Raw genomic sequence first — 26,771 nt, 5'->3', positions numbered from 1 at the left:
CAAAAGTGGAGATAATCGTACCTCCCCCACCCAACCTTATTAAAATAGAATAGTTTAATTAAGAAAGTGATTGACCAAAGTGGTTAGGTCAAGTTGAATTACTTCATCAGATGGTTAAAATAAAAATAAATGAAATGGAAAATTAAAATAGTTAAATATTAAATGTCTTTTATATTTTAATATGGTCAAAATTAGATGGAGTCAGAGTCAAAATCTTCAACCCCTGCAACCCAAACACTGTTTTGGATTGCTTGGCTTTCTAATGGGTTAGACTTATCCATTCAACCCAAACCAATTGTTGTGTGAAGCCAAGTCAACCCCAATCTCCTCTGTTCTTAAATTAAAGATGACTAATTAAGTACGAGGTAGCCAATTAATCTACAATGTAAAAAAAAAAAGAAAAAAAAAAACAGGGGACAACGTTAAAATAAGAAATTGGCAACGTTGACTTTACAATGATTCGCAGGTTTTTTAAATTTTATCAGTAAAAACAGTATAAATGGAGAAGAATACATGCATGGTGCAATTATATCGGAGAGAATGTGTTGCAGTTGTTGTTGAAAGTTGTGATAATTGGCACTCAAAAACTAGATTCTTCAGTCGTAGGTCGCCTCAAGAAATATCTCAAACTATTAACAAGAACCTACAATATACAATATAATTTAATCACGATCCATTCTTGGTTCAGCAAAATTTAAGAAAGTGTTTACCTGCTGAAGAGGCTTGATGAGAGCTTTATCCTTGTAGTTCACATGAAACTTTGCCTTAGCCAACAGCCCCTAAGTTTGGATTAAGGTTGAATGTTTAGGAGTGCAAAGTTAATTAACATATGATTAATTTAATTAATTACATACCTCAGTGTCAAATTCTCCAGATTCAACAGCAATGTTAATGTCAGTAATAATCTTTACAAGATCAACCAGTAATCCAGGTCGATCTGCTGTCTCCACATACAGCAAACTGCAGAAAACAAAGCTCAAATTCATTAACAATTGTGTTATTATTATATTAAGAATCTGAGTTTGAACTAAGCATTACCTTCTGTGTGGGCCATCATCAGATATGGTTATGTGGGTTGCTATCTCTACATCAACCTGAAACATTTTAATAAAATTCAAATAACCAATTTTGATTACAGAGTATTGTTGTATTCATTCAAACTAAGCTTATATGGTATGTGAATTAACATTGTTGAGAACATAAAATTAACACTTTAGAAGTGAAAGTTGGGTATGTAAGTTTTATCATCACCTGCTCCGGTGGAGCCACAAGTCCAAAAGCTGCTCCCAGAGCCAATTGGGCGCTTGATTCCTTCACCACCATTTTCAATCAAATTAACTCTGTTAATTCCAAAACCATGCATGCTTCAAGATAACACAAGAATGAGAGTTTCTGAAGAGACATACCGGGTGATACTGAATCATTTTATTCAAAATTGTCAAACGGATTGCCTCTAATAACTCTGGATCTTCCACTTTTCTACCAGAATCACTGCAAACAAAGCTCCATTAACACAATCATTCAAAGGGTTACACAGACCAATTCTGAAGGCTGTTTCAATGTAAATAGTGGACGTGATTAGAAGTTTTCCCAGTTTAAAGTAGCCATCTAGAACTTCTACTGTGATAATAGTTAAGGGTTAAAATTTTTCAATGATGTGTTTCTGCTAATCTCTTCATCCGTTCTGTGGAACATTATTAAATATATAGTTTTTAATTCTTAAGCTACTATTTTTTTCTTTTCACTTTTAGACAGAAAGATAGATAGATTCGGTCTCCCTCAACAGACAAGAAGATATGGTAGGATAGCATCAAATTTTGGCCATTCTTTAGACATTAGACATTACAGCCAACAGCTTAGTATTTGAAGATGTTATTCCCATTGACAAAAGATGTCCCTTATTACCAATCGCAGCAATAGCAGACTTGAGAAATAAGAATACGCAACATGAGTAATTTGAAGCCTACCCTCTTTTTTTTTTCCTGTTATTCCTTTTAAACAAATAATTGATTCTAGAATACGGTTCTTACGCTTTTGTTATGGAAAACTTGTTGTGCTTGCCAGAAGAATCCAAAAACACATTTGCCTTAACAACATTCAGCCCCAAGTCTTTCAACGCATTCATCTGCAACAGTACTTATAGTCAGTTTTGGTAATACTCATATTATCCAAAAATGGAAGTAAAAAGAGAGTTAGTGGCTTCAATTACAGTGTCAAGAAGAGCACCAAGGCGATCACCAAAGGTTATCTCGACCACCGTTGCATCTGGATCAGAGTCTTGATCGATTATAACTATCGGAGTTGGAATGGTATCAGTCTCTCCTTGATTCCCATCCTGTTCTCCACACAAAAGTTGAACTCAAATGTTTCAGTGATGAGAGTCAGCAACCATCACAAAAATGAAGTAGGTAGTGCCTATATATTCACATGCAATAAATGAATGACAGCAACCATATTCGTTGATTTTGCTAAATATATACCTCCACAGTACCAGTAACTGTTGATGCTCGTGGGATGATTGTTATTCCTGAAGATGATAATCTGACAAAATGATACATACAATTAACACAAATAATTGGGGTGCACTCCTACCAACTTTACTCTCACTTCACTTTTATAATTCCTCCACAAATTGAACATATTAATCAACTAATATCTTTCACTACTCATACTATTACGTGAAGTGAAGCATTACAGCAGAAACTGTGAACCCAATAGAAGCTAGATGGAATTTCGTCATACACAAGACAGGCAACAGAAGATTAGAGTTAGCATATATATATATATATACCTTGTTTTGTGAGTAATGTAACAGAGTTTGGTAGCATCAGCAATAGAAGAAGGCTTGAAGAGAGTGGTTTTTTCAAAAGCTTTGAAGGTGTTATCAGCAGCCAAGTGAAGTCCAAGACTGCAAGCAGCCATGGCTACAGCCATTTTGAGGAAGAGAGAGAGGAAATGAAATGGGAGATCAGAAAGAGCATAAAAATGGTTTCTTTTTATGTGTCTGAAATCAACTGATAATGTTGTTGGTTGGGCCTTTATAGATTTGGACAAGAACAGAAACAGCGACGCGTTTGGTGGAGAATTAAGATGTGTGTGAAGCAGAGTAGCATGATGTGCAGGAACAGATAAAATCGGTCCCTCCTCACTTTAATTTTAATGTTGTATATCCACAAATATCACCTAAAAACTTATCCAATCTCATAACATTATCACACTTAAATTATTCTTTCACCTTTCTTTACACCAGAAAAGAGTGAAATGCCAGAAAAAAATGTTAAAAATTTTAGATAAATTAAAACTATATAAATACAATTGCAAATTCTGCGAGTCACAGAATATGAATAAATAAATTCAAATTATTTCAAGCAACAAAATTTATAATTTATATTTCAATAAATGTATACAAATAGAAGTAACAAAAAAATGACAAGTTTTTACAATTGATAATATCACAACAAATCTTGCAAATGGTGGTGGCAAACTAAAGTATCTAACAGTTAAAGAGAAAAGAGAAAGTTAAAAGAATATATGAAGAAGACAAGTAACAAAAACTGCTACTGCAACTATTCCAGTGCGAGATCTTCAGTACCAAATGTTCCATCACGAGTCTTAAGATCCAGTGTCAGATGAATTCACGAAAGATTTAAAAATTTAAAATTTTTAATTTCATTTCTTGTCTTTTTTTCTATTTTAATTTTCATATTAAATTTTATTTACTTTAATTTAATTGTTCTTTATCATTCGTTTTGATGTTTACATATATATATATATATATATATATATATATACTCAATTTAGTTTTAATTTCATTAAATAAAGTTAATTTGACTTTTTCATTGACGTCAACAGAAGTGTTACGCAAAATATGATAACTAATTTAATAACATTATTTTCGTAGAGTTGAAATTAAAATAAAAATTATACAAATTTTAATATTTTGTATGAATTTTTTATTTATTTTATTTTTATGGCAAAACCTAAAGAAGATGTGTGATACTTTTAAAAATTTTTTCGTGTCAAAGTAAATTTCTATAATGAATTATAGATTAAGTTAATAGTTATGTCTCTCTTATTGTACCCAAAGTTTGAAATCAAACTACATGGAATTTCTTTCTTGACTTGGATCAAATATTATAAGTCCTGAATCTTTCTCTCCTACTAAAATTTTTATATCATAGTTTATTAATTTTATTATAATGTATATTGGTTCTACTTTTTTAAATACAATTTTTGTTTATTTGTTTATTATTTTTTATTAAAATATGATAGATGTTTTTAAACAATTTGTTGACAACTTTTATGGGAGATAGTGTATTATTTGAAAATGGTATGCTTTGGCCAAACTCCAAAAAATCTTGACATACCTATTTATGTTGGGTTATTTTGTCAATGTTTTCTTTAACTTTTCTAAGTTTAAAAATTTAATATATATATATATATATATATTAAAAACATATTGAATTATGTAAATTTTTCTTATATTTTTAATTAATTAATTAATATATCCGATCAATTAGATCGAAATAACTATAAACGTTTACGTGCTCTATTATAATTAATAATCGATACTTAATTTATAAATATTATTAACTTAAATTATAATATTATTATATATTTACATATTTAAAGGAGCATAATATTAAAAAAAAATTATTTAGATTCTAATTTTAGAATAAGAACTTACAAGTCAATACGTTCTAATCTACGAAATTGATGGATTAAGTAAGAGAAGTTAAACAAGGGGTTGCTGAATTTAAACTTTCAACCCAGCCCATTAAATTTGGACCAGCCAAATGATCCACTAACTTTCTAAAAACTCATAGGTTCTTTTCAGTGGCGTTTCTCTTTTAGTAAATGATAAATTTAAATATTTTAATTAAAGTTTTTTATTACAATTTTAATTCTTTCAAATATTTTTTTAAAGAACAAAATAAGTGAACGTATAGACAAATTAGAAATTGAAAAGTGAAAATAATATTCACACCATTTCATTAAGATCAATGTAACTAAATAAAAATAAAAAACCTTTTTAAATTTTCCATAAAATTAATTTTTTTAAAGTGACTAAAAAAAAAAGCCAAACTCCTTTTTCCTTTTTCATTCCAAAATTCACTCATAAGAACAGAAGAAAGGGGAAGAAAAAAAGAGTCCCAAAGGTTCAGTTGAGTGAGGCAAGCTTGTTGAACATCGAGAAGAAAACGAAGATGGCGGCTTCTCTGCAACTCCTCCAATTCAAACCAGTGAAACCCTCTTTCTCATTCTTCTCACGAAGGTCAGCGCCTATTATTTGTTCTGCCGCGCCCACTCCTTCCAAATCGCAGCGTTCCTACACTATCACTCTCCTTCCCGGCGACGGTATCGGCCCCGAAGTCATCTCCGTCGCCAAAGACGTTCTTATTCTCGCCGGTTCTCTCGAAGGTACGGCGCCATCTCTCTTCGGAATCGCAGCATTTTCAATTTGGATTGGGTAACTAATTGGTGTGTTGTGAAAGCAGGGATCAAATACGAGTTCCGAGAGAGGCTTATAGGTGGAGCTGCGTTGGATGCCACAGGAGTCCCATTACCCGATGAAACACTTTCTTCGGCCAAGCAATCTGATGCTGTTCTGCTTGGTGCTGTTGGAGGGTACTTCACTTTTTTCTTTAGCTTTTTTTTTTTTTTTAAATTTTTGTTATTGTTTTGAAATTAAAATGAATTTACTTGAAGTTATAAATGGGATAACAACGACAAACATCTCAAGCCAGAAACTGCCTTGCTTGGGCTTCGTCAAGAGCTTAAAGTCTTTGCAAATCTCAGGCCTGCGTCTGTATTTCCTCAGGTAATAACTTCTTCATACATCATTTTCTCATTCTTGATGGTGAAACTGTGAAACTGAGATGAGTATAGGGGGCAAAGTTATTTGCTTTTTGTCTCTGGAATTGAACTGCTTGTGTTCTGAAATGGATGACAAAGGAAGGACATCTGGGGCATGCTATATGATGTGATAAATGCGTGAATAGAGATTTTATTTATTTATTTTTTTGTTTCCTTGCTGTCTACTAATAGTTTTCAACCCATCTCTAGTGTGGTTTTTAATCTGTGTTAATTCTTCTGTAGTTAGTAGATGCTTCGACTTTGAAGAGAGAGGTTGCTGAAGGGGTCGATCTCATGGTTGTAAGGGAACTCACTGGAGGTATGTGGTGTTATGATTCTATAATATTTAAAATTTGGAGAGTCACTTTTTCACCCATTTTCTTAAAATGTGGATATGTGGAGCTAATTCGCTGGGCTAAATCTTTTTTTTGCTCTGTTGTTATTTAGGTATCTATTTTGGAAAACCCAGGGGCTTTGGCACCAATGAAGATGGTGAAGAGTGTGGTTTTAATACTGAGATTTATGCTCAACATGAGGTATCATACTATTATAAAACGATTCTATAGATATATAATGCATGCTTACGATTTTGAGCTATAAAAATACATGTATTACAACAGATTAATAAAGGTTACTGACCTTTGTTGGATATTTCTGCGAAAGAGAATTTTAGTGGAGTTTCTTGTGCAATCATTTCAAGAAAGTTGAAAACCAAAATTTGACTAAAAATATTAGTAGCTGGAGCTTGGGTTTCATCAAGATCTATAGTTAAAACATGTAAACATCGCGTTAGGAGTTAGGGAAGATGAAGGGGAAGTTAGCTCAGATAGGTAGGATACTAGTTAGTTAGTTAGGGGACGGGGTAAAAAAATAGAGGAGTGTAGAAGAAGGGGATTCATTCAGTCTTGTATGTATCCTTTGAGAATTGAGCTTTGCACATTATGAAAGAAGAGAATCTCTGAAAGAAAATCTTTGTGGAGGGATCTTTTTCTTTTGTTATGTCAATTCAATTAAATCTTTTTCTTTAACACATTTCTAGTCTTGGGGAGGGATAAGGGTCTTTTACCTCTCAAGGGGCTTTTACATGCAGATGTGGATTTCACCTTTTTCTTTCACTGAGGACCCTGAGGGGACTTTTAGTTTTCTTCCGGATCTGTTTCTTTAACTATTTACGTATTACCTCTGGATCCTGATTCTGTGATCGACAATAATTTCTGTACCAGATTGATCGCATAGCTCATGCTGCATTTAAGATAGCTCGGAAGCGTAATGGGAAACTTTGCTCTGTTGACAAAGCCAATGTACTAGAGGTGTGTATTACTGGATTATGCCATGAAACTTACTACTGTGAAGCTTTTGCCTTACTATGATGTGTATACAGACAGAAAAGAGAGTTCATGGCAGATGCCTCAAATTGCTTAAACTTGAAATTGAAATATTCAGACATGCTGCAAAGAAAATTCTCTTAGTTGTTTTATCTTGTTTAAGATTCAGTTTAGATTAGGTGTTACAGATAACTTTTGAGACAACTTGGGTTTAAAACATGGCTACACTCTTTCTGTTAGTATTTTTTATATTTTTTCAAATAGATGCAAATTTCTGTTGATCTATGTTTGTGAATAGTTTAGAAGCACGGTTGTATCTGTATATTTCTTGCTTATACCTCAGAAATATTGTTGTTGATTAGGTTGAGATATGCAGTGATAGGTTTAACTGTGTCCCGAGAAACCTGAACAAGGAAATCAAGAATTGAACAATGGAAACTATGGAGGTTTTTTGCAGATGCATCTAATGTTATATATAGATTTACACATTCACAGAAAGATATAAATTTGTGCATTTTTTGTATCTTGGGGAAATGAACAAGAAGATAATAGTGACAGATTTAGGTCCAGTTCCTGCATACTAACTATATTTGGATTTTCCAGGCTTCAATATTATGGAGGAGGAGAGTGTCGGCAATAGCACAAGAATATCCTGATGTTGAACTCTCTCACATGTATGTTGATAATGCCGCAATGCAACTAATTCGCAATCCAAAACAGGTTTGCTTATGGAATAAATTACTGTATTTCGTCTTTCACTTTATTTATGGCTATTAAAATTTCTACTCAAACGAAAAATTGTTTGATGATAAAATGCGAGTGCTGCAATATCTAACCCTGTGTTTTTGCAGTTTGACACCATTGTGACAAACAATATTTTTGGCGATATATTATCCGATGAGGCTTCAATGATCACTGGAAGCATTGGGATGCTTCCTTCTGCTAGCCTTGGGGCTTCGGTACGAAAAAAAAAAATCCATAATCAATTGTAATTTGGATCTCGAGCATGTTTCTCAAGTTTATCTAGCAATGCTTCGTGCCATGTTATGACGCAAGTAACATTATCGATTTCCTTTTGACTATTGGATATTTATTGGATCAGGGTCCTGGACTTTTTGAACCCATACATGGTTCAGCACCTGATATTGCTGGACAGGTTGGTTTCTTGTAGTTACATTTTTTTTTTTCATTTGCTTAAGATGACATGACTAACAACAGCATAATTATTTGTATACAGGACAAGGCAAATCCATTTGCTACTGTTCTTAGTGCTGCTATGCTTTTGAAATATGGCCTAGATGAAGGAAAGGCAGCTCAAAGAATAGAAAATGCAGTGCTGGACACTTTAAACAAGGGACTGCGAACTGGGGACATATATTCTCCTGGAACAGTAAGCATCCCTTTCATTAAAATAACATGGATGTTGAAAAAACATCGGTCCCGTTTTAATCACACATCAGATAATTTTTGCATTTGATTAATTAGCATTGGAGGATAGAGAAACATCTTGCTAAATTAGGTTGATGTTTGGATCATGTGTTGATGCAGAAACTGGTAGGGTGCAAAGAGCTAGGTGAAGAGATAATGAAGTCAGTGGAATCCAATGTTCCTTCTGGTGCTACAGTGTGATTCTTGAATTTAGACGAAATTGGCGTAGAATCTTGGCATCTGATGTATCTTGGAGATCACTACCAAAGGTGGAAAAATCTCCCTAGTTGGGAGAGTTGAGGCTTCCTTCTGCATTATGCATGTGTTTCGGTTTCCAACCAGCCTATGAATGATTGTACTTCGAAAGTGTCATGGTTGTTTTCTTGTTCCCGGCATTGTACTGCTTAATTTAATGCAGATTTAAATTTCATCCATTCTCTAATTTGGAAAGCTATTTCTACTACTTACAACGTTTGAAGCATTGGTTTGCTTCCAGTGTATGGTGATATAAAGCTTTTGAAACTGGGACATCTTTTGCCTTTTTTTTTTAACAAATCTTTATTGTATTCATTGTATAAATTTAAACTGTAATATTTTTAAATACTTTTAAAATATACTATTTTAAAATACTTTTACGATATTTTGATTGCAATTGCTTATTAAAATTATAGATAGAGTTTATAAATTTAAAATTTTTAAGATCTTGATGTCACTCACATATGTTGTCCTGTTTATTAATTACTCCGTAGATAAAGGAATAAAAGTTAATAATTAACGTACTCTGAGGTGCTAAATATATGTAATGAAGTATTTAAATAATTATATTAATTTAATTATAGAAAAAAATTCTTTTCAGATAATTTTCATTGATTTTAAACTAATAAAATGGAATTACTTATTTCGAATTTTAATAGTCACAACCTCACAGATTCAAGTGTCTGAAGAATAATTTAAAAAAAAAATATAATCTTCAAAATAACTTATAAAATACATTATAGTTTAAAAATAATATTTAAATTTAGATCATAAAAGTAAGTTTTAGTCTATCTTTCATAAAATTACAGTGACGCGATTCTTTTATATAACTAAAAAAATAAAAATTATTCAAGAGAGTACATTTTTTTTATTATGAAGTCCACTCTCCAACACGTTTTATTATTCTTTATATTTTCTTAAAATAATTATCTATTTTAATGAATTAAAAAATATCATCGATGGATACAAAAGAAAAATATATTTTGTCACCTTTATCAAATGAACACCCACTTAATAGTTCTATTTTAATAATATATAAAATGTATTAATCATTTAATTTAAAAATTAAAAATAGAATTAAAATGTTAATATAAATAATTCATTATCATAGATTGTAAAAATATCCTTGAAACTTGGTTTGAAGAAATCATCCAAATTCCTTTAGACAATCTTAATCCCTGCTTTGCTCAGACAAAAATTTTAGCATTATATTATTAATTCTTAAATTTACGAAAACAGATTTATTTTATTTTCTATAGATGAGTAAAGTAAAGTAATGGAAACGTTACAATATTAACAAGGAAGATTTGGAATTAGAGAAGAAATTGAGAAGTTTAGGTTAAAATAGAAAGGTAAGTTTAGCTTGAAAGTGAGTATTATGTGTAGGTGGGTGTGCCACGGTGCTGGTGTTGTAAAGCGATGTGGAGTTCAACTTCAAGCACAGCGATTGCAGCACCCTCCTCCGACGAGGATCCCACCCAATCCTCTTCGTCTTCATTCTCCACTTCTCTCTTCAATTTCTCTTCTGGAAACCCTACAATCGAAGAGACACGCGGCCTCATGCATCTCTTCCCCGACGACGTTCCTGCCACTCTTCCGGTATCCTTTTATTCGTCTTCTATTCCGTATCATCACATCTTCAATCGACCAATCAATTTCAATTTCCTGTTAGGTTGGACGCAAACCTCTTGTTTGCGTTGTCGGCGTCCCCAATCACATGACATATGCGGATTTCTGTCAGTTCTGTGGTTCCTTCATTCAGCACATGCTAGAGATGCGCATTGTTAGGTATGCAACTACATGCTATGCTCGCGATCACATCACAGGAATAACCTCATGTTCACGTTTTCTTTGTTTCTTTTTTCAGGATGGACGGTATGGAGGATCAGTACAGTGTCTTGATTCGCTTTGACCACCAAGACTCCACCGACAGCTTCTACAAGCACTACAATGGCCGCCGATTCTCCTCTCTCGAGGTTCCTTCCTTGTTTCTTATTTTAATTATTATCCATTTTTTTCAACTTTTTGCTCGTTTTATGACTGAATTGAATTTCCCTTGCTATTTATTAATTAATCGTAGGTTGAGTTTTGCCGAGTTCTTTTTACGTTAGACGTGCAGTACACTGGTTCCATTGAACATGCGCAGCCCTCAAATGCCAGTTCAACTGAACAGCCAACTTGTCCTGTTTGTCTTGGTACATATTACATCCCTTTTTCCTTGCCTTGCCTTGTCTACTGCTATTCAATTTTATCTTTTTTAGTCTTTCCCTTCCCTTTCATTTATATATTGCTCGTCACCAATGATGCATGGACTAAGTGTTCTAATTATTTATGATTTCTTGCAGAGCGATTGGATCAGGACACCAGTGGAATTCTTACAACCATATGCAACCATTCTTTCCATTGTTCTTGTATTTCAAAATGGGCAGATTCTTCTTGTCCTGTAAGTGGTTTCATTCAGTCTTTATATGCAAGATCGAACAATTCAAAATGAATTGTATGCTTTATAATTTATAGTAATAATTTCTTAACTGTTAATTTTTTTATCAGCCGATTAGTTAGTTGCGTGTTTACTGGTCTCCCACTTTTTATTTCAGGTATGCCGCTATTGCCAGCAGCAAGCTGAAAAATCGTTTTGTTTTGTCTGTCAAACCACTGAGAACCTGTGGATATGCGTTATATGTGGGTATGTTGGCTGCGGAAGGTGAGACTGACAGTTTTCTCGACCAGTCCTTATTTTATGATATTTCTTTCTTTTTAATTTGTATTTGATTACAACAATATCTTCTGAAACTCCTAGGAAAATCTTGTTTCAGATACAAGGGAGGGCATGCTATAATACACTGGAAAGAGACGCAGCATTGCTATTCCCTAGAAGTGGAAACCAAACGTGTGTGGGATTATGTCGGAGACAACTATGTTCACAGACTTATTCAGTCCAAAACTGATGGGAAATTGGTTGAGCTGAACGCTCACTGTGCACACGCTGACAATGGATGCGGAAGTTGCAGCTGTGAAGACAATGCCATGAGTGAGGCTATACTTAATAGTAAAGTCGAAGCTGTAATGTTTTAAGACTAATTTATTAATTTTTTAGATTTATGTTCTTTTACAAGGAGTTTTAATTTTTCATACATTAAATAAATATCTTTTCTTTTACAGATTGTCAATGAGTACAATGAATTGCTTGCTACACAACTTGAAAACCAAAAAATTGTAAGTAGACTCTATTTGTCATTTGCTGTGAATCTGCTAATATCTCTAAACTTGTATGGATTAATCTTTTTCCGTCTTAAACTAAATTAAATGTAGTATTTTGAATCCTTATTACAAGAAGTAAAAGAAGAATCTGAAAGAAAAATTTCCAAAGCTGTTCAGAAGGCTATCAATCTTAAACAACAGAAGATTCAGTCCAAGATTGACAGATGTAAGAAAGAGAAGAAATTTCTGGATGATGTAAGTTGTAATCCAATCTTAGAAATTCTATTTTTGCAGAATTCGCAGCATTAGTTATATGTGTGTGTAGCATACTAATATATTGACATCCAAAACCATTTTACAGTGGTGTTTTTTTAATTGAAAAAAATTATTCTTGTCTTTCACTGAATGTCAAGTGCTGCCCTTTTTTCAGGATATAATGTTTCATATATATACATATTTACAAATGTTCATATTGTCTGTGTATCTGCAGCTTAATGAGAATCTTGTGAAAAATGAGGACATTTGGAAAGCAAAGATACTTGAGGTTGAAGAGAGGTATACTTTTATTCATTATTTCTCATTCATGATGGTGTTTTCTATTGAGTATGGTATGAAGGTGTCTTGTATCCGATTAAATCAAAGGTCTGCAGTTGCTGCTTTAATGTGCGTTTGTCATTTTAAGTGATGTTCGTATTCTCAGTTTTGTAATTCCATGGACTTTCATTTGTTGTACTAAGTAGTAGCAATTGATATGGATTTCCATTTCCTTAACTCAAGAAGTTGCAATTGCTATGGATTTCTAATTCTTGAACTCGAGTAATTGCAAATTTGGTCCAACGGTTTGTAAACTGACGTGTGAAGTACCTTTATTCAGGGAGAGAAAAAGTACCAGAATGATGGAGGATAGAGTAGCGGATCTGGAAAAGCAGGTGAGAGATACCGTTTTCCTAATTTCTCTTTTTTCTTACTGAATTCTAGTGTGCATTAAAAACTGATGGAACTAGAGTTTGATACAATTGTAATCTGTGTAGCTTGGAGATCTCATGGTTTGTCTTGAGGGGGGGAAGATGGTAGAAGAGTTACCCGTTTCAGATGATGAGATTAAAGAAGGGACTGTATTTCAAAAATCAAAGGAATCATCCTCAATTAGTGCTTCTCAGCAGGAAGGAGAGTACACGCATGCATAACAGGAGAATGAGTTATTTCATTGTTCCGAGTGACCCATTTCTTGTTTATATTTTCACAAAATTATAGAAATTACAGTTGTGCGTCGATCCTCGGTTAACATGTTTTCACTCCGTTTTTTTTCCTGTATGGAAAACGTGTATGTATCTGTTTAGACTTGTAAATATTGAGATTTCCACCTTTACTTTTTATTAGTTATAAATTACAGATTAAACGTGTATCCTCATATTGGTGATCTTGGATCTTCCAAGACTAACATACCATAATAAAGCAGGCGTGAGATATATAATTAATAGTTAACAGGACCAAACATAAATAAAATTTTATTGGCTCAACATAAAACAAAAGAAGCCATTGAATTAAAGTAAAACGGCTTCATAAGTTGTGATTCTGAAGTCCTTAAACTAAAATGAGTGGACTCGTCACTGTGACGCACATGACTTCATCATAGCCACTTGTCTCAGTTCTTTCACTAGATCCTTCACTACCATCTTGTATTCATCACCCATCTGCAATACAAATATGTTGCAGAAATCAAAATACACAAATTTGAACAACAAACTAATTACAAATATGTTGGTATTAATTAATTACCTGAGCAATGATGGTGATGTCAATGGTACTTCCAAGTGGCAAGACATTGCTAGTGGATATGAAGAGATGAAGACGCTCAAGCTGAGACAATATTTTGAGCAGAATACCCTTTTGTTTTCCACAGTGAATTTTGATCAACACTTGCTTCCCTAGGACTCTGGCTTCAACTTCAGCAGGAACTGCTTCATTGGACCCATACCATTCATCACTCTTTGTGTCATCAATGCAGAGATGAGATCTTGTTATGGTGATCGCTGATTCTGCACCGTTCTTCTGGATATCTTCTTCTAGCACTTCCACACGTTCTTGCAGTTGCTTCACGTAATTTATTGCTTCTCTTAGTACATGTGCCTTGTCCATCTACACACATTTTTAGCAGTTTTTAGCAAGTTTTCTACACCATCTTTACTCAGTAACTTGCTCTTAACTTTTAAAGTTGTTTAGGTTGATCAGGTGAATAGTTCTTCGTTTGAAGTGGTTACTGTGATCCACTAGCCACTCTTCTGTGTCCATGGTTTCACACCAGACATTGTTGTCTTGTGACACGACTACACGAACAGGTTACTATTCTTGCCTTTTCCTCACCAATAATCCTTCACCACTATTTCTTTGCAAAACTGTTTAATACTTAAAGTATATAGATTGTCGTATTATTACTTCTTTAATTATTATCAATATGATGGCTATAAGTTCTATAAAGATCAAATAATTTCTGCATAATAATTCTTAGTTTTTCTGCCAATTAATAATATGAGTATTCGTTTATGAAAGATAAAGGTACCTTCTTCAAGCCAGGGATAGTGGAAGCAAGTGCTATGAATTTTCTGGTGAGTTCCTGTCTCCTCTTTCTCTCTGACATGATGTGATCCATTGATTCAGAAGCGCTTCGAGTTTTCTTGGTTCCCTGGTTGGTCCTTGCTGAGGACAAAGGCAAGTTGTGGGAGACATCTTTCCAAGCAGACAGAGGATGAGGATCAGCGGATTTGTCAAAAGACAGAACATAGGTGGTCGGAGATGTGGTTGGCTTGTTCTTATTTTCACCACAAAGATTCATCATGGATGAATTGGTGTTCTTCATCATCAACTTATCAGCACCACCAAAAGTATTAAGATCTGGACCCTCTTGCGGCTGCTGCAGAATATCTCTTAAAAACTCTTCATCAATGGGGTTCGTCTGGCACAAACATTCATTCAACACCTCATCCTCCATTTCCTACGAATCGATCCAACAATTTTCAGAAACAATAATTGATCAAGTTACACTACGACTTATATATATGCATTAATACCATTGATTTGTGCATATATATATATATATATATATATATATATATATATATATATATATATATTTACATGTGTATATGTCATATCATGCAATTACTATATTGCAATTAGTTATTACCATATGGGAAGAAGAGCACTTCCCCCACTGGTTTTCCTCCATTATTTGGATACGGAAGAAGGTGATGGGGACCTATACGTGTGACTTTTCTGGTCCAAGAAGAAGATGCATGAGGAAAAAAGGGGCTCTCCTCATCAATAAATAATAACCAAGTGCATCCATGAAAGAAGCAAAATAATGTATGAGAAAAGAAATTACTCCTTCTATCATTTATGACACGTTACTCGATAATTTTTATTAACAGAAAAAATTGAATTTACGATCTCTCCCTTCTCTTTTGTCTAATCAGTAAATCGTATTGTTTATTTATATGACAAGACAAGACAAGACAGATATTTACTGTATCTACTAGATAGAGGCTTTTTTTTTCTTCTGTCTGCATTATGTTAGGTTTTTGAGGGATGATGACTCTGTGGTGTGTAACTTACGATAAACAGTTCTTAAAACTTGAACTTATATTGAAAGAAAGATGTGTACATTATACATAGTTATCAAGGTTACAAGAAGAACAACATGCACGCAACTATATGAGTAGTGTCTGATTAATGAATTAGTTACAATAAACCTTATATCCCTCATGAGATTACTGCATGAACAACATAATTAGAAAAAAAAAAAAGTTTGGTGTATCTTAAAACATGTTGAAACTGAAATGATTGAGGCAACGCGTGATGTTGTTGTTGTCGTCGTTAATGAATAGTAAGAAATCTATCGTATTTGGTTGTCAGGAATAAAGTCACTGCCGATTTCAACATAAGTTTGTGGAGTGTGGCCCTGTCTTGTAACAGCTGTTTCGATTGCAACCCTTAACATTCTCTTCTTTAAAGAGAAAAAAAATTGCAATCAAGTTTTTTTACATTTTTAAAATTTGGTTCACCTGGTTCTTAAAACTGTGATACGTAATTTGTAGTATTTTTTATATGATTTATTAAAGAGAAAAATATTAAAAAAAATGTATTTATATATTAGTCCTTTGGTTAAATGACAAAGATTGAAATGGGTGCAGACAATGACAGTTCCCAGGACCCATCCCATGATTGAGGGTGGCTTCTCTTCTTTGAATTGGTTTCACTTACAATTCCGATAAAATCACACTGCGAAATTGTACGAAACTCATTTTTACACGAAAATTCTCTTTTTTATTATCTTTCTGAATAATTCCATCACCAGTTATTTTACTGTGCAACTCCACTACAAGAAATTTTGTATTTTGCTAGAGAAATTAACTAGGAAAATTTTTTATAGCTAATTCCTCACTAATTTGCGAGGAAATAGCGAAAAAATAAAATTATAGCTGATTCGTAGCAAATTAGCTACAGATTTACCAAAACATATATTTGTAGTTAATTTTTTACTAATTTGCGAGAAAATAACGAAGGAATAAAATTGTAGCTAATTCATAGCAAAATAGCTACAAATTTATCATAACATATATTTGTAACTAATACCTAGCTAATTTGCGAGAAAATAACGAAGAAAAAAATTTGTAACTTGTTCGTAGCAAAATAGCTACAAATTTACCATAATATATATTTGAGCTATTCCTTCTCAATTAAAATTATATTAAATTCAAAAATAAAAACAATTTTTAATTTAAATATATATTTTTTTAAAATTTAAATATTTTAAAATTACTATTAATTTAAATATTTAAATTATTATTTTTAAATATAATTGTATATATTAAAATATAAAATATCAATATCAATAAATAAATTATAATATATTTTTTATTTAAATTTGGCAATTTAGGAATTTTATTTTTATTTTTTAATCAGTAAAGTAAAATATTATTAGTTACCTTTGTAACTATCTTTTAAACACTGAAATATTATAAATTTAAAAGAAATAATTATTATTTTTAATAATTTTTAATTTAAACATCAACTTTTTAAAATTTAAACATGTTAAAATTATTGTTAATTTAAATATTCTAAAATTATTGTTAATTTAAATATTCTAAAATTAATTTTAATTTAAATATTTAAAATTATTATTTTAAAATATAATTGTATATATTGAAATATAAAATATCAATAAATATACAGCAATATAACAAAGGTTTTAATTAAAAATAAGCAATAATATATATAAACATTAATTTTAATAAAAGAATTATAAGTTTAAGAAAAATAATTTTATAAAATTATTAAAATTTTGCTATTTTTTTATTTAGATTTGGCTATTTAGGAAAAATATATTAATTAGTTCACTAAAAAATCCTAGAAAAAAAATTATGCTGGATCATTAAACACTTTGCGAGGGAAAAAATATGTTTCCTTTCGTCTTTGTACACGATCTCAACATTTATTTCGTTACTATTCAGTCTTCTTCTAGTCTTCCTCTTTATCAACGGTTTCCTCTTTCTCCATTGTTAAGCTTTGCTCTAAATTTAATAGTCTCTTTCATTCTCCATCCTTTATTGTGCTTTTGGAATCTTAACCTCTCACGTTGTGTTGCTTTTGAAATGCTACATTCGTCGGCGTTGGTTTTCTTCTCTTCCTGTCACAGTCGTTCACCATTGAGAAGCCTCCACACCACACGCCGCTGCTGTGCGGAGGAGGTGCCGCCCCAACGTAACCATCGATTCCTCGTCCACCGGTATTTCCCCAACTTGGCAGCGCACGAAGGCTTCACACTCCAATTTCTATCTGTTTTCTTTTTCTTCCTTTTCCCAATTTCCGCGATTTCAAACCAATCCTCATCCTTAGGTCAGTTTCCATTACATTAGTTTCTTTCGTCATGTTGATTTCTCCGTTTGCTTTTTCCCTATTTCTTCTTTAATGTTTGCATGTTGTAGTGCTTTACTTTCATTTCATTATTACCAAAACTAACCCTAAACAGAAATAGCTCCTCAACAGAACTTCTTCATGCTTTTCTTCTTCTCTTAAAAGGTTTACTTTGTTGTTATAGGATGTAAACTTGTATTTTTGTAACTTTAATTTATTTGATGATTGATGGGATGAATATCACTATCCTGGCTTTGGTTTGTAAGTTTAGCATCAGATGCAAATAATTTAGCACCACAATTCTGTTTAATCATTATTTCTTTAATGACATTTTAGGTGGCTCATTAGTGTTTTAGCTTTACAATTTTAAAAAATATTTAGTTGGAGGTTGCAAAGCTTCACAAATCATGGGGTTGGTGGAAGGGAATAAAATGGATAGGTGCTCATCAATTATCAACCTGGTTATCCAATATCTAGGCAAAAGGTGCTCATCAATTATCTTTTGTTCTTCTATTTGTATATAGCTCTGATCTTTTACATATTTATGAAGGGATGTGCATATTCTGGTAAGGCGTTTTTGTGCACTAAGCTCACATGTTTAGTTTATGAATTGTTACATGTTTTTTCATTAATGAATTCTCTCAACTCAACTTAACTATCAACGATGAAGTCTTTTTATAATTGGGATATTTGAGCTTATCTTCAACGAAAGAGTCATTTCAGTTCATCTTGCTGGTTAACTAACATGATTTGTGACTGATAATGAATTAGAATATTGAACTCTTATTGGTTAGAAAGTTATGACTTCTAATTATATATCGTGCTCATCTTTTTAATCTTCGTTTGAGAAAATGATAGCAGAAATGTTATGTCAAGTCCTTACTGTGATTCAGGTATCATTCAATTTGGTAGAGCAAATTAATATGTCATTGAATTTTTTTTATCATTATATATAGAAATGGATGCTTGGTATTAATTAATTTGCATGTATACTTCTTTTTAATGTGTATTTTCATGCTAATAATTTTTACTTTATGTCCTGCTCATGTTGGCTGCTTCAGATTTGAACTTTTGCATTGTTTACTTGACAGCCAGAGTTTCATAGTATTGAAACTGCTTTTGTTGCTGCAATGCACGCATGCCTCTCAGCCAAAAATACAAGCACTGTTGAATCTGGTTTTTCTAATGCTTTATTCATTTATTACATTATTCTTGCTATTTTTTTATTATTTGTTAATGGAATGTAAGATCACGTTTTTAATCATTATTCATAAATGATAATGGATTGATTTTGGACTTGTTATCCTGTAAATTCGTAATTAATTGTCATCATTATGGAAATATTTAAATGGTATGATTAAATATTTAAGGAACTCGTTGGTAACATGACAGTGTGACCCACTTAAAATTTATTAAACTAAAAATAGATGATTAAAACTTATATATATTACTTGACAACTCTTTTTAGACAACTTTTTAATAAATAAAAAATAACGTATTAATTTATTTAATTAAATAAATTATTGAATATCTTATCACTATTGAAATTAAATAACTACTTTTAAAATAACATATATACAATTTTTAAAATTATATACATTTTAGATAACATTATTGTATTATTTTTAATTAATTACTCATAAAATAACAAAATAACTTATTCTTTAATAAAATAAGAATATGAATATAGATAGGTGTATATAATTGTGATAAATTAGACTAGCGAAAACAAAATTGTGAGGAATTAGCTACGGATTAGTAAGAATAAAGTTGCGAGAGATTAGCTACGAATTAGCGAGAACAAAGTTGCGAGAGATTAGCTACGGTTTAGTGAGAACAAAGTTGCGAGAGATTAGCTACAGATTAGCGAGAACAAAGTTGCGAGAGATTAGCTACGGATTAGCGAGAACAAAGTTGCGAAGAATTAGCTACGGGCGAGAACAAAGTTGCGAGAGATTAGCTACGGATTAACAAGAACAAAGTTGCGAAAAATTAGCTACGGATTAACGAAAACAAAGTTGCGAAAAATTAGCTACGGATTAGAACAAAGTTGCGAGAGATTAGCTACGGATTAGCGAGAGAATTTGCTACAGAATAGCGATGAAATATATCTCTCTCTAATTAGCTACCTGGATTTAGCTACGAAATATTCTCTAGCAATTTTGTAGTTAATCTGTAGCAAAACTGATTAGCGAGGGATTAGCTACGAAATAGCTACGAAATTTTCTGTAACTAATATGTAATTTTTTTGTAGTGCTCTAACATAAGTAAAAATGAATTTGTTTTCCTATCTAATTCTCATCCCTGTTTTCTAATATTCTTCTAAATGGCCAAATATAAAATATTATTCAAGTTTTTTTTCAAGTAAATGAAGTATTATTTTAAAAATATTTTTCACTAAAAAAAATTAAATTAGAATAATTGAGGATATGAGTTGGAGACATGAAGTTTAAAGAAGAGGTTTTAAAAGGAGAAATTGAGAGATTCGTTTTTTTCCCAATTAATTCCCTTGTATAATTTCTTAGATTATGCCAATTACAATTCCTCCATCACCATCTTAATCTCATAAATTTTCCAATAAGTTTATAATTTATTATATGTTTTTTTTTGTTTCTTAAATTTTGACTACGATTGTCGTACCTTAAGCGAATAATACAATATCACATATTGATAAACTATTATAGAACTTCGGTCTCAAACAAATCTTAGCCAAAAAAATAAAAAATAAAAATAAACTCAGTCAATATATAGGGAAAGTACGTCAACAATATGTACACATAAAAAACAGTAAACTATATGTTGATCTTATATGAGAAAGTGTAAAAAAATTTGATAAATTTTTTCAATGGCAATATCTTTTGACAATTTTTACTTACAAACATATATTGATAACTATCTTTTAAAAATAAATACTATATTAAGATCAAAATAATAAATATAAATACAATTTTAAAATAAAATAGCAATATTCAAAGTTGTATTATAGTGTGATATTCAAAAGAAAAAATAGAATAAGGTTTTAGAAGAGAAACATAAATACATTGAACATAGATTGTGTGTGTAAAATATATGAAAGATGTGTAAAGAAATTGTGCTTATGGGTGGTTGTTGGTGAAGTGAAGAGTAGGACACATGAATGGATAAATGAGTGGTCGTTGTGGTTGTAGCTTCTGATGAGAACACAACAGAGCAGAAAACTGTACCATAAAATGAGGAATCAAACAGTACACAACATGCATTTGATAAATTTTTTATTTAGTTATATACAAATGTTATACCAAATTTTTTTTTATATTACACTAATTTATTAATTATTTGAAATAGAGATATTAAAATTGGATTTAAACTGAGTCAACTTGATTTATCATGAGGTGGGTTGGATTGAAAAATTTTCAATTTTTTGGAATGTTGGTTGAAATGAGTTTGATTGACTTAACCAATGGATTAAACAAATTTGAGTCGAGTTGAAGGTGGATTGATCCTAAATTCACTAACAACAATACTTTATTGGTATTTTTACAATTTTTTATTAAAAGTTTTCACTACTTCTAATTATGTAGGTTTATTATTTGATCTTTTTAAGTATTGGAATTGATCAATAATATTTGAATAGTTTAGATATTTAATTTATTTGTCTGTTAAGTTATATATGTTAATGCTTTAATTTTTAACTACAATTTTTATAATAATATTTGAATAACTAGATAAACACTTTGGTTCCACTACTATAAACAACGTTGATCGAGTCAATTCACTTTTGTTGTAATACAATCAAAATATAAAATAAATTATAAAAACAAAACATTTATAAGTGAATCAGCTCATTAATCCACCATTTATATGTATAAAACTTTAAAAAATAGACACATCAATTGTTGTATAACATCATTCATCATCTTAATATTACATTAGTTGGGTGAGTTCCTCTTGATTGAGCAACTTCATTTATATTTACAACATGTCATTTGTTTCACTTGACTCAGAACACCGACGTCATCTATGGGGACGAAAACTCTCCTAGCTTCCGATTGAGAGTTTGTTCTGGTATATCCAATAGTCTCACATCGCTTAAGAATTGAGGCGAGCAGGTTAAATACTCCTTAAACTCCCTAAGACCTCTTTTAAAGACAAAACATGACAAAGTTTTAGGCTCCATAATGGACAATGCCTCGAATGTAATTATTGACTCTAGCGATGACAAAAGTTATTAACTCTTTTAAGGACAAAACATGACAAAGTTTCAAGCTTCAAAATGGATAACAGTCGATTAGGTATTTGTTCTAATATATCCAATAGTCTCACATTGTTTAGGAGTCAAGATTGGTTTAAATACCACTTTCTCTTTCAACATCATCATCCGATACATCTTTTAAGAAAAAAAACCGTAAAAAAACTTCATACTTAAAAGTGGACATATTGACAGACTTGGAATCAGAAGAATATTTATTTTTGTTTGAGCGAAATTCAACACGAGAGCACTATCCTTCCATAACTCTGGCGACCCCATGATCATCTCGTCACTTGAAGACTATGACTGCGTTCTGATATGGTGCGGGAAGCTTTAGCCTCACATGTGTTGTTAGATGATTTCTTGGCCCAACAAAAACATCGTTTTCTATTCTCATTAACCAATCTATTCCTCTTTCTGGTTGGGCTATGTCACGCCCTCTCAACAATACTTTGGTATCCACGTCGATTCATTTTTACTTTCTGTACCTCCAATTCAACTATTGTTCCACCCTTTATCTCACTAAAATTTATAAATTTATTACACTTATGAATCGAACCACGTAAGATTTCTAACTTTCTCTATATTCACTTTATTATATTTTTAGAACTATAAGTAGATGTTATTAAAAAACTATATTTAAGTATAGAACTAAAAATAATTGCTTAAACAGACTATTGTAACTATGTTTGTAAATTTCACTCTTAATATGAATAACTTATGATATAAGATTGAATTTTTTTGGGGAATCATAATGGCAGAGTTTATCAATTTTTAATGTTTTGGAATTGTTTAAGTTATCTTAAAAATAGCTTCAAATTGCAATTAACCTCTTTAAAGTTAAATGATTGTATGCTGTTTATATAATTTTAGTAAATATAAGTTATAATATATGTACTATAATTCTAATAGTAATACAAATACAGAAAAATATATAATTCTAATACAATCACCCATCTTACCTCGTATAGAAAGTCACGGTTCAAGAAAGCTTAATATACTATTTACAAATATTTTATTAATGCCATATTTTGATATATTAAATATGGTGTATGTGTGGTTGTTATGGATTTCTCACTTTTTAGTTGTTCCACATGCTTGATTAATGGAATAATTAAGAAAAAAACAGATTTCACCAAAACCGAGGAAATAATTAGGGCTCTAATCAATATGAAAAGCAGATAATGCAATTCAAAAAGTGAACATATCCTTATATATATAATTTTAAATAGTAAAAACCTTATACCAGCTAAAAATATAATTAAAATACATTTTGATACGATAACCTCATTTTACAAACTATTCTTATAAAATATAGAGTAATCTCGCTTTACAAACAAATTATAAAAATTAAATTAAATATGCATATATTACTAAAAAATTTTATATTATAGGAGATTTTTTTTGTAAATTTATTAAAAGATTTACAAAAAAAAAACTTTTCTCTACCGTTTTTTCTATGAATTTTAATTGACAAATAATTTTTCGTGAGTAATTATTTTTTACAAAATTATAAAATTTAAAAATATTTTTTACAAAATTTGTTACGAAAAATGTTTTATACAAAATATTTTATAAAAAAACTATTAGTAATTTTCCGTAATTGATTTTTTATAATAAAATTTATAAATATTTTCTAAAAATAAATTTTAAAACAAAATTGTCAGAAGTTTTTTTAATAGTGAAGTTCAATGTATTTATACGTGTCAAGGGGAAGCGCAACACCCATAAATTATATTATTTATTGCGTTCACTCCTCCGATCCAATCCCAGGCCTTTCTTTTCACACCCCACCGTCCACTATCTACATCACTTTAGTGAAACGTTTTTTTGACAAAAAATATTGTAAAATCATGAACTTAAGAACTTACGATTATTAAATATTAAATGCATAGCATTAATTGAGCATAGGTGTGTGTAGTATATAGAAGCTGAAAAGTAATGAATGTTATTTAAATGGGGTATTAGTTTGAAAGTCACTGAGGCACCTGGACTCAACTCTTGCGGAAAATCATCAGAGAACGCACTTTACTCTCCGATGGAGCAAGCATGGCAGAATTGGTCTCATCAAATGGTAACATCAGAAACACAAGGTACCATGTTATGTTATCGTTGTCGTAACATGTTTGAAATGATTGTTTTGTCGTAGGAAATGGACGATGATGATGATAGGCACGAGGATCTGATGTTAGAAGAGTGCCACACAGAAGAGGAGGAGTTCCTGAGAGAGATTCTTGGTGAACCAAGTTTTTGTTCTGAAAGTGAAACTCATCACCACAACTCCACAACAATGGCACCTTCCAAAAGGTCTTCTTCTTCTCCCAGAACATATATTTTGTCTTTCGATAGCTCTACCATTATACCTGCTACCACCCCTCAACCACCGTCTTCTTCCCCTCTCTCCGGCAAAAAACGCCGCCAAAATCTCAACTCAGAACAACCAAAACCCAAGTCCACAACCCAAAAGAGGGGAAGAAACGGTTCCGTGGACCACATCATGGCCGAAAGAAAAAGGAGACAGGAACTCACAGAAAGGTTCATCGCACTTTCAGCCACCATCCCTGGTCTCAAGAAGGTACCTTGTCTCTTTCTCTAACCCCACATTTCTCTCCCAATTTACTCTATGCACTGTTCTAACTTTTTCTTTCCATTTTTAAATATATATATTATATTATTATTACTCCTCTCTCTGGGTATCTATCTATCATATCAGTGCCTGTTCAACTTTTTTAATTTATATTTCAACTTGGTACTCAATGGAGAAAATTTGTCAACTTTCGCGTCTCGGTAATCAAAGAATACTGGAATCCTATGTACAGATCAGAGTATATTCCTATACTCCCTTTATAATTCTTTTTTTCTTCCTGGATTAGGTTTTCAGAGACACCATTATTCGTTCCGTACTTGATATATCGTTTTTTTATTAAAACTTAATCTTGATCTTCACTAGCGTCGACGATCTCCGTGCTGTGCTGTAGCCTGTAGCATGAAGACCGGTCTTCACATTTTCGAGACAAAAACAAGTTTTTTTTTTTTTGTATTGTATTATAATCTTAAAAAGTACAGTAGTAATGAGAGCATCACATTGTGACACATGGTAGATACCTGGAACACAGCGCATCAATGCACTCTGTATCGAACAAACCTTCATTTTAGAATGTGTTTGGTTGAGATGATCGGAGACGATTTCAGGTTAAATTTTTATGAAAAACCAACTTGCCCATTGGTTTTTGGCCACTAAAAGACCCTGATTTACACAGCAAAATGTCATCTTTTTCATTTGAAAACTTTTCTTTCAGTGCATAACTATCTAAGCAACATGATATTTCACAGACGGACAAGAGTTCGATTCTGGGCGAAGCGATTAATTACGTGAAAGAACTTAAAGAACGTGTGACGGAGCTTGAAGAGAGAAACAAGAGAGGGAAAGAATCGGTGATGATCCAGAAGAAGAGTGATGTGTGTGACTCGAGTGAAACAGATTCGAAGGATTGGTGTAGAATGCTCCCTGATATCGAAGCGAGAGTGATGGAGAATGAGGTGCTGATTGAGATTCATTGCGAGAAGGAAGAAGGGGTTGAACTCAAATTATTGGACCACCTTGAAAATCTTCATCTCTGTGTCACCGCCACCAGCGTGTTGCCCTTTGGGAATTCAACTCTTGGCATTACCATTATCGCTCAGGTACTTTCATCGAACAGTTCACGTTCAAGTAAATCTTTGAATAACTATTCTACTGCGTGATCAGTGTTTGCGTTCATGGTTGCAGATGGGTGACGCATACAAGATGACAGTGAAAGATGTAGTGAAAAATCTGAGGAAAGTGCTGATGAATCACATGAACATCCATGGCGATCCGTACTAGTGTATCAAACAGTTTGTTTGGGAATTACTCACTTGGTCTTTTTATTTTCCATGGTTCGATCTTGTATCAACTTTGAAATTTTAAATTTCAGAGATTCCATTTCGTGTTCTTGTTTATAACAAAAAAACGAAAGCTTCACTGGAAAGTGTTTCTGATAAACACATGTGCTTCTTTTCTTTTAATAATTGTATTTGAGTGGTAGATCCATTAAATGATTTAATTAACCAATGCTTTATATATATATATATATATATATATATATATATATATATATATATATATATATATATATATATATAAAGTTTTGCTTTTATTTAAAATAATTTACTAAAAGTATAATCACCTTTTCGAAACCTTTTGAATATATACGTGGAGTGCTTATGTATGACGAAATAAATGAGAATAGAAAACGTGTATACTAAAAGTAAATATCATAATTTTAGTAGCAAAATCATTTTGTATACTATTTTTAATTTAAATTCCATACATGATCATTACAAATTAAAATTGTGTGGATAGTTAAATAAAATAAACTGTGAAATTGTGTGGATTGTAATTTTTAAAGTAATATGTTGCATCACTTGTTTATCTTCTTGAATAAAATGATAAAATCTGAATTTAATTAAAATTTACTAAAAACAAATGTTATGATTTAAATTGTTTCTTTCATAGTGAACTCTCCATTTTGAGTTGATTGTAA

The 26,771-nt window shown here is 31.6% G+C and overlaps 5 protein-coding genes across 5 annotated transcripts; 3 read left to right on the top strand and 2 right to left on the bottom strand.

The window, feature by feature from the left end:
- Positions 1–422: 422 nt before the first annotated feature.
- Positions 423–3,058, bottom strand: LOC114184102 (ACT domain-containing protein ACR11-like). The gene is made up of 10 exons (XM_028071344.2): positions 2,792–3,058; positions 2,481–2,541; positions 2,210–2,335; positions 2,031–2,125; positions 1,407–1,491; positions 1,252–1,311; positions 1,039–1,094; positions 855–960; positions 711–779; positions 423–643 (listed from the first exon to the last, which is right to left on the bottom strand). Exons 1-10 carry the CDS (start codon positions 2,932–2,934, stop codon positions 581–583), a joined length of 864 nt encoding a protein of 287 aa, XP_027927145.1. The 5' UTR covers positions 2,935–3,058; the 3' UTR covers positions 423–580.
- Positions 3,059–5,113: 2,055 nt separating this feature from the next.
- On the top strand, positions 5,114–9,051 carry LOC114183154 (3-isopropylmalate dehydrogenase 2, chloroplastic-like). Its single transcript, XM_028070064.2, has 11 exons — positions 5,114–5,421; positions 5,499–5,628; positions 5,710–5,821; positions 6,100–6,175; positions 6,304–6,392; positions 7,080–7,166; positions 7,785–7,901; positions 8,033–8,140; positions 8,284–8,337; positions 8,419–8,571; positions 8,730–9,051. Exons 1-11 carry the CDS (start codon positions 5,208–5,210, stop codon positions 8,808–8,810), a joined length of 1,221 nt encoding a protein of 406 aa, XP_027925865.1. The 5' UTR covers positions 5,114–5,207; the 3' UTR covers positions 8,811–9,051.
- A 1,147-nt stretch (positions 9,052–10,198) lies between these two features.
- Positions 10,199–13,470, top strand: BRIZ2 (zinc finger (C3HC4-type RING finger) family protein). The gene is made up of 12 exons (XM_028074089.2): positions 10,199–10,463; positions 10,537–10,652; positions 10,732–10,840; positions 10,945–11,059; positions 11,210–11,307; positions 11,462–11,568; positions 11,681–11,927; positions 12,027–12,080; positions 12,177–12,320; positions 12,556–12,620; positions 12,940–12,994; positions 13,097–13,470. Exons 1-12 carry the CDS (start codon positions 10,284–10,286, stop codon positions 13,250–13,252), a joined length of 1,446 nt encoding a protein of 481 aa, XP_027929890.1. The 5' UTR covers positions 10,199–10,283; the 3' UTR covers positions 13,253–13,470.
- Positions 13,471–13,534: 64 nt separating this feature from the next.
- On the bottom strand, positions 13,535–15,425 carry LOC114186076 (transcription factor bHLH18-like). The gene is made up of 4 exons (XM_028074090.2): positions 15,250–15,425; positions 14,626–15,057; positions 13,845–14,204; positions 13,535–13,759 (listed from the first exon to the last, which is right to left on the bottom strand). Exons 1-4 carry the CDS (start codon positions 15,289–15,291, stop codon positions 13,673–13,675), a joined length of 921 nt encoding a protein of 306 aa, XP_027929891.1. The 5' UTR covers positions 15,292–15,425; the 3' UTR covers positions 13,535–13,672.
- Positions 15,426–24,123: 8,698 nt separating this feature from the next.
- LOC114183793 (transcription factor bHLH19-like) lies at positions 24,124–26,299 on the top strand. The gene is made up of 4 exons (XM_028070933.2): positions 24,124–24,280; positions 24,356–24,781; positions 25,540–25,890; positions 25,976–26,299. The coding sequence occupies exons 1-4, from the start codon at positions 24,152–24,154 to the stop codon at positions 26,069–26,071; spliced, it is 1,002 nt and encodes a 333-aa protein (XP_027926734.1). The 5' UTR covers positions 24,124–24,151; the 3' UTR covers positions 26,072–26,299.
- The last annotated feature ends 472 nt before the right edge of the window (positions 26,300–26,771 follow it).

Source organism: Vigna unguiculata, chromosome 5 (assembly GCF_037176805.1).
Source record: "Vigna unguiculata cultivar grain cowpea cultivar isolate G323 ecotype 2 chromosome 5, ASM3717680v1, whole genome shotgun sequence".
Lineage (NCBI taxonomy): Eukaryota > Viridiplantae > Streptophyta > Magnoliopsida > Fabales > Fabaceae > Vigna > Vigna unguiculata.
This window is presented reverse-complemented; position numbering and strand designations above follow the sequence as displayed.

Bases quoted from the DNA above. Each gene is read 5' to 3' on its own strand.
- LOC114184102 (XM_028071344.2), bottom strand. From the start codon at position 2,934: ATGGCTGTAGCCATGGCTGCTTGCAGTCTTGGACTTCACTTGGCTGCT. The intron at 2,336-2,480 runs GTATATATTTAG...TGTGGAGAACAG, and splicing joins CAGTTACTGGTACTGTGGAG to GATGGGAATCAAGGAGAGAC. The intron at 644-710 runs GTAAACACTTTC...TGTATATTGTAG, and splicing joins TCATCAAGCCTCTTCAGCAG to GTTCTTGTTAATAGTTTGAG.
- LOC114183154 (XM_028070064.2), top strand. From the start codon at position 5,208: ATGGCGGCTTCTCTGCAACTCCTCCAATTCAAACCAGTGAAACCCTCT. The intron at 5,629-5,709 runs GTACTTCACTTT...ATTTACTTGAAG, and splicing joins CTGCTTGGTGCTGTTGGAGG to TTATAAATGGGATAACAACG. The intron at 6,393-7,079 runs GTATCATACTAT...TTTCTGTACCAG, and splicing joins AGATTTATGCTCAACATGAG to ATTGATCGCATAGCTCATGC.
- BRIZ2 (XM_028074089.2), top strand. From the start codon at position 10,284: ATGTGGAGTTCAACTTCAAGCACAGCGATTGCAGCACCCTCCTCCGAC. The intron at 10,653-10,731 runs GTATGCAACTAC...TTCTTTTTTCAG, and splicing joins CTAGAGATGCGCATTGTTAG to GATGGACGGTATGGAGGATC. The intron at 11,308-11,461 runs GTAAGTGGTTTC...TTTTTATTTCAG, and splicing joins GGGCAGATTCTTCTTGTCCT to GTATGCCGCTATTGCCAGCA.
- LOC114186076 (XM_028074090.2), bottom strand. From the start codon at position 15,291: ATGGAGGAAAACCAGTGGGGGAAGTGCTCTTCTTCCCATATG. The intron at 14,205-14,625 runs GTACCTTTATCT...AAATGTGTGTAG, and splicing joins CTATCCCTGGCTTGAAGAAG to ATGGACAAGGCACATGTACT. The intron at 13,760-13,844 runs GTAATTAATTAA...TTTGTATTGCAG, and splicing joins ACATCACCATCATTGCTCAG to ATGGGTGATGAATACAAGAT.
- LOC114183793 (XM_028070933.2), top strand. From the start codon at position 24,152: ATGTTATTTAAATGGGGTATTAGTTTGAAAGTCACTGAGGCACCTGGA. The intron at 24,782-25,539 runs GTACCTTGTCTC...GATATTTCACAG, and splicing joins CCATCCCTGGTCTCAAGAAG to ACGGACAAGAGTTCGATTCT. The intron at 25,891-25,975 runs GTACTTTCATCG...TCATGGTTGCAG, and splicing joins GCATTACCATTATCGCTCAG to ATGGGTGACGCATACAAGAT.